Genomic DNA, 6140 nt, shown 5'->3' on the forward strand with positions numbered 1-6140 from the left:
AGAGATATAAGACAAAATCAACAATAAGTCATCCAAATCAAGTACTAAAAAATCCAAAACAAAATCATATAAGAGCAAATAATTTTTTATATTTGATAACATTTTTCGCAGAATTTTAGAGAAAAAACTTAAGAAGAAAAAACTCTAAAAAGTAAAGCAAAATCAAAAAAGCAAGAAGATTAAATTATTTATAACTCCATCAAATAAGGTCGGAAAAACCTCGGGCTAGAATCATTCGAAAGCCCAAATTTGTATAATATAATAGTGCTTTTGTTAGAATTAAAAAAGAAGAACTAAAATAAAAAGAATCAAAAAAGGCAAAAAAAAAGATAGAAACTCACTTATAACCGTATTAGAATCCTGCCATAATCAGCAACATACCCCCCTTATTACAGAGGCCTGTATGGCACCCTATACAAGGCCTTTATTCATCTTTTTAACTGTAAAAGACGAGAGGGGTACCCAGAAGCTCCCTTTCGAACAGTACTAGTAATTATAATTTCACGCTCTTTTAATGCTATAGCAGACTACTAACAAAGAAATAAATTATCAAGAAATAGCTGAAAAGAAAGCCTATTTTGAATATAAATATCAAGATATTTAACTAGATGAATAACTACAGATTAAGTAGGATTCAAGTAAACAGAAATCTCAGAGTTTAAAACAAAAATAGAAATTCGTTTTTTTAGATCTTTTAACCCTTCTGTTAGGCCAGGTCTAGTGCATTCCTAGTTATAGATATAACTAGAATCTCCTAAAGCAAAACTTGAACCCTGTAGGAATAGGTTTGCTAGGAATAGTGATTTTTTGAGTAGTTCTTCCTCTTCAAATTTCAACATAACTTCATTAATAGTAAGATTAGAAGAAGAAAGCTAATAAACAGAGCATTTCTGGCGTAAAATAGGAAAAATAGGATCTAATTTATCCTACTAATTGCCTTAAACAGGGTTTAAATCACAGTCTTTGAAATAGAAATTACACAAAATTTACTTAAAATGATTTTTTGATAAAGGAACTTGAGCTAAAATACTGTTATTTTTAAAGCAGAAGGTTCTAATTAGGTGTTTAAATAAAGCTAGCTTTAATAAACACCCAAAGAAGTAATATAGCTCTTGAATTTCAAGAGTTTTCTAAGGATTTTAAGCTGAATTCGTTCGAAAAGCGTAAGAATTTGTTGCTTTAATAATAATCAACATAGTTTCCCAGTTGAAAAACAGCTTGAATAGGCATAATGGGTGCCAGTGCTTCTCGTTATCAAGGTTCTAAGGGCGCTCGGAATGAGTATAGATCGGAATTGGCTCAAAATAAGGCAAAGGGCGTAGCAAATCGTTAATTTGGTAGTCTTTAAATGATTCTTCAGCTTCTTTAGAGCTAAATAGGAGGTCATTTAGCTTAGAATCAGCTGTAGAATCATCAGGAACAGAAGGAGCTATTAATATTAGCAAGATATAACAAGATATCTTATATATATATAGCATAAAACTTACTTGTATAATTATTTGGTTGATTTTGGATCCATTTTTGAGGGATTTGAGGTGCTCTTTGAGTGTCATTAAGTGCTATTGATGATAAAGAAGCTAGGGGCTCTTGAGAAGCGTTTTAGGCAGCTGCCAGGGGGGGGGGTGGAGTAAAATTCCGGTCGAAAAGGGATATTCACAGAGATATGTGGCCATATCTTGTGCGTTCGGCGTCCAATCAGGCTCGGAGGAGGTTTATTCTGACCGGACGGATTTTCTCTATTTTCTGACGAAATTTCGTCCTCAAAAACGCGAAATTGAGGGAGTTGGAACGCTTTTCGTGCCTTTTTGCGAGAAGAATTAGCGTTTTGCGTGGTGAAATCGGTATCAAAAGCGCTAAAAGAGGCGGTATCTGCTTGAGGACGCTTATTTGAGCGTCCCTGAGCACTCCCTTCTGGTTGAATAATAGAAGGCATTGAATGCAGAGCTAATTAGAGCGATTTTGGTCAAATTTGGAGGATTTTGAGTGAAAATGGATGAAAATAGCTCAAAAGACGCGGTTTTTTTTACGTTTGAACGCGTAAATAGCAAATTCAGAGTGCTTAGAAGTGCTGAGAGCAATTATATACAGATTTAAGCTGTTTTAGTGCAGAATTAATGATGTTTAAAGCTAAATAATAGAGAAGTTGTATCTGAAATTTTGATGTTCCTTATGCCAAGATTCTTGCAATTTGATAGCGCTAATTTAAGCTTAAATCACAGCAACGCTATCTCAATAAGGAAGAAGGCCCATTCAGTGACACAGGGGATAATACAATATTATATTTAAATCTAAATGACATTTGCTTACTCCTTCTAGAGCCACTCTCTGATTATCCATTCAAAAAAGACTTAGATGATAACGCTCTAGATCTTCTAATCTTGACCTACCTAGGCTCGCGAAAATACGCCACAGTCGCCCGCTCTCCGGAAATATAAGAACATTCGTTAGTCTCTTTATGAAAAGCATCCGCTTGGCATATCTATGACGTGAGCCTATTAACACTCTTTCCCGGCTATATAAAGACCAAGCCACATCTATAGAACATATTGGCGTATAGAAAGGTCGTTCGATATTGGCCCGCTTGATCAAGAAAAACGGTTTTCAGATGATAGAAATGAAACGTAAAGGTAGGCCAAACCGTTTTTATAAATAAGTATTTTCTTATCCTAAAAATAGACGTACATGAAAAGTTCATTATTAGAATCAATCTTGTTAAAAAGCTCAAAACTGGACCCCTAGAGATGGCATATGGATAACTATAGCCAGGGGACCCCTTTTAAGGGCCCCTTCTCCCCAGCTCTACTATTCACTGATCGTCATATGTGAAACCGAGAATATTGTGAGTTGGTGATCTGTGCTGGTTGCGTTGCATGTAGATGGAGGGGAAGTCATGATAGTAGAAGAGCGTACGAAGAAGGAGTGATCAAAATTGTTCGAGTATGATTTGAGTACAGGCTAATTGATGTAGAAGACTCTGGGTGAGCTGCAGCGAATAGTACGAGCTCTAGACACCCAATCTTAGTAATGGTTTCTTGGCAAGGTGTGCACGTAAATCTCCGAATTAGGAAATACAGGATACAGTAAGCGCGATTTCAAAATGCGCGAAGATAATATATACGCGTTCACCTCGTTTCAAATCCTCTTCTTTTCGTCATGCACACTATCTTCTCACAGCAGATATCATGTCTGACGTCAATGATATCACAGGCATAGAAGATGAAAAGCTTAGAAAAGCTTTAGTTCTACAAAGTAGAGTGGCCTCGCTCATTGAAAGCTCACAACGTCTTCTAGATTTAAGACGACCAGAACGTCCTCCTCCACACATACCACTTGCACAGCGGCCTTTTGAGCCGGATCGCACGTTGCTTACCAAGGAGCAAGTTCGAATGTATTACGCGTGGAGCTTGGACAGACTCCATGGCCTATCAGCTGTCGTTAGAGAAAACGTTCAGCGACGCATGGACAATGCCGGCGATTCTACGGCTGATGCCACAACAAAAAGGAAGCCGTATCGTCACATGATCGACGATTTCGAAAACAATGAGTGGAAGAGAATGCGCTGGCCAATTGGTAGTATGCATAGAGATGTTCTCGACAGCCTCATGAACGGCAATCTCATCTCTCGACAACGCGAGGACGTCGATTTCCGCGCTCGAACCGCAGATAGCACACGTTTAGCTGCAAATCCCGCGATCTACCTACTTCAGATCGTCAATGTCGAATTCCTGAACCAGCAACCGCGTCCCCACGAGGGCAAAGGTCTCTCTTGGCGAGAGTGGAAAAGAACGCTACAAGCGCTGACGCAGTATCTGACTGAATCAGAAGCAGGAATTCATGGAAGAGATAGCTGGGTTGACCAAGTCGACGGCAGTCTCATCGACAGAAGTCGAGAACCCTTCGGCAAGGACCAGAAATGCAGATTCCTAACTAACAAGCGTCAGAAGGAAGTGCTGCATGAATTCGTTCGAGCGGCAAAGGAATTGTACGTCGACAAGGGACAGGCACTGGAAGACGTCAATCCTGCAGACCCTGCCTTGGATATTACTCTGGCTCGTGTTCCGCAAGAATGTGGCTGGTCAATATCGGGTATTGAATGAGCTGCTGCATAAAAAACTGCAGGTCGATTCTCAAACACCATTTTCGGCCTCTTCCACTGCGTTCTTCGAGAGCTATGGGGTAGGGATAGATGGGAAGTCGTAAGTAGCAAGCTTGTCGACGTCACTGACCCATTAGATGCTCCAGTGGCCGAATGTCTCTGCTCTGAAATAGTGCAGACATACTGGTATCAAGATGGTTCAAATCCTGCTCTGGCCGGAGGAATGATGGTTGCTGGTAAGACGAGATCGTTAACGTCGGAGGATTACAAGTACTATTGGAAAGAATCCAAAGATGTTCTTGTACGGCTTAATATTCTTGGGGACAATCTCGCCTACTACAAAAAGCTGAGAGAAGACACTGGGCGAACGTTGGATGCGGTGAAGATATGCTCAACCGACCAGCGATGGGACGAGATTGAGAAAAGTCAAGGGCTATTGAAAGCCCAACTTGATCATATCAAAGAGCGTGCTGATGCCATTGTGCTCACTCCCCATATCGAAAGCATTGAAGAATGGGTTGTGGAGAACAACGCATACCTGGAAAGCAAGTACCCTACGAAAGCAGGTGAAGCTGACAGGAGCGCTGATGCTTGATTGCTCTCTTCCCAATAGAATAGTGCTACGTTGACTTCAAAAAGGAGCAACGCAACCAAACGTGGTCTTGTCATGTTCGTGTAGCGCACGATCGTTGATGCCACACTAGCTGTAGATCGAATATATGATCCTCAGCCACTTTTTCCTTCAGATTTCAGTGTGTACTCCGTATGTATGTTAGGAATGCTCTTTGAGGGTCCAAATGGTGGTCGGGGGCCTCGGTAAGGAAGTTCCTTCAAACTGATCCCGCTTTTGCCGCTGTGGGACCTTGGCGCTTGGCGTTAATAATTTGTCCCGTCTTTGCATGCATAGATTTCTGAATAGACACCTACACACATCCGCGTATACACGCTTTTGGCCTCACTGTGCCCACACCGCATGCGTGTCGCATTTAGGGAAATGTATGACCCTACTAGTAAGTTGCACCTCAATAGCCAAGACTTCGTGGCCCACAAAGCCGACTGGTAGATCGACAGCTCTGACCGCAACCTCAGGAATGGAAGATCATTTGAACGTAAGATGGCCTGAATGCCCTGTTCGGCACGTCTATTCTCTGTTGGCAACCAATTCGCCACCATCAGCACCTCATTAAAGCTTCGTTTGCCTATACAGCACTTGAAATTAAACTTTCTGTTGCAGAAGACCTTGTCCCTCCTCGATCATATCCTTATCCTTGTCCCTGCTTCTCTTCACTCAATATGGAGTACCCACATCGGACTTCTCGCTGAATCAAATGTAACGCTGCCATTTGCCCCACCACCTACTCTTTCCGCTCTAAACTCTGCCTGCTCATCCTCTCTCTTAGAACAGGTTGAGCAGGTCAGCAACAGGAATGGAAACAGTCAGTAGATGCTGCCACATGGCATTCATCCAAAGCTGGCCACTATGAGGCCTCCGTTCACTTCTAGAACTGTGGGTGTATATCGAAGATAGATTCTACTTACAACTGATCCAGAAGCTAACGTCTCTCCCGTCCGCTCCCGTCCGCACGGAAACGCTATCCCCGCACACAATGCGTCTAGCTCCCGCTACTGCATACATAGCCAGCCTAGGCTACTATCAGCTAAATTCAATTCGATATGTTTTACGGCTCCTACCCAGCCCAATTCGCTTAATTCATGCATCAGAGCCAAGGGGCCAATAGTCATTACACGTGCTATTACCAAAACACCTCCTTTATCGTGCAGCAACAGTGGCATCTGGACCTAATACCAAGGCGCGGCTCACACCTTCTGATTCTCCACATTCATTCAACCTGTCGCGGAAAATCGGCTACGATGACGAGGTACCGAGCCAGTACGATCCAAATCAGCCGTGCGAGAAGCTTTCCATTACGTACTCACTCTCACCTCTATTCCCTGTGTCACTGAATGGGTTATATAATTAATGTCTTTTAATATTTATCATTTATAATCTTCTTTATTTAATTTATTTAATAATTTAATCTTA

The 6140-nt window shown here is 41.5% G+C and overlaps 1 protein-coding gene across 1 annotated transcript; it reads left to right on the forward strand.

The window, feature by feature from the left end:
• Nucleotides 1-3182: 3182 nt before the first annotated feature.
• EPUS_09460 (uncharacterized protein) lies at nucleotides 3183-4691 on the forward strand (the record flags this gene model as incomplete). Its single annotated transcript, XM_007805452.1, has 2 exons — nucleotides 3183-4068; nucleotides 4120-4691. 2 exons carry the CDS (start codon nucleotides 3183-3185, stop codon nucleotides 4689-4691), a joined length of 1458 nt encoding a protein of 485 aa, XP_007803643.1.
• Between the last annotated feature and the right edge of the window lie 1449 nt (nucleotides 4692-6140).

This window comes from Endocarpon pusillum, assembly GCF_000464535.1.
Source record: "Endocarpon pusillum Z07020 unplaced genomic scaffold scaffold4332, whole genome shotgun sequence".
NCBI lineage: Eukaryota > Fungi > Ascomycota > Eurotiomycetes > Verrucariales > Verrucariaceae > Endocarpon > Endocarpon pusillum.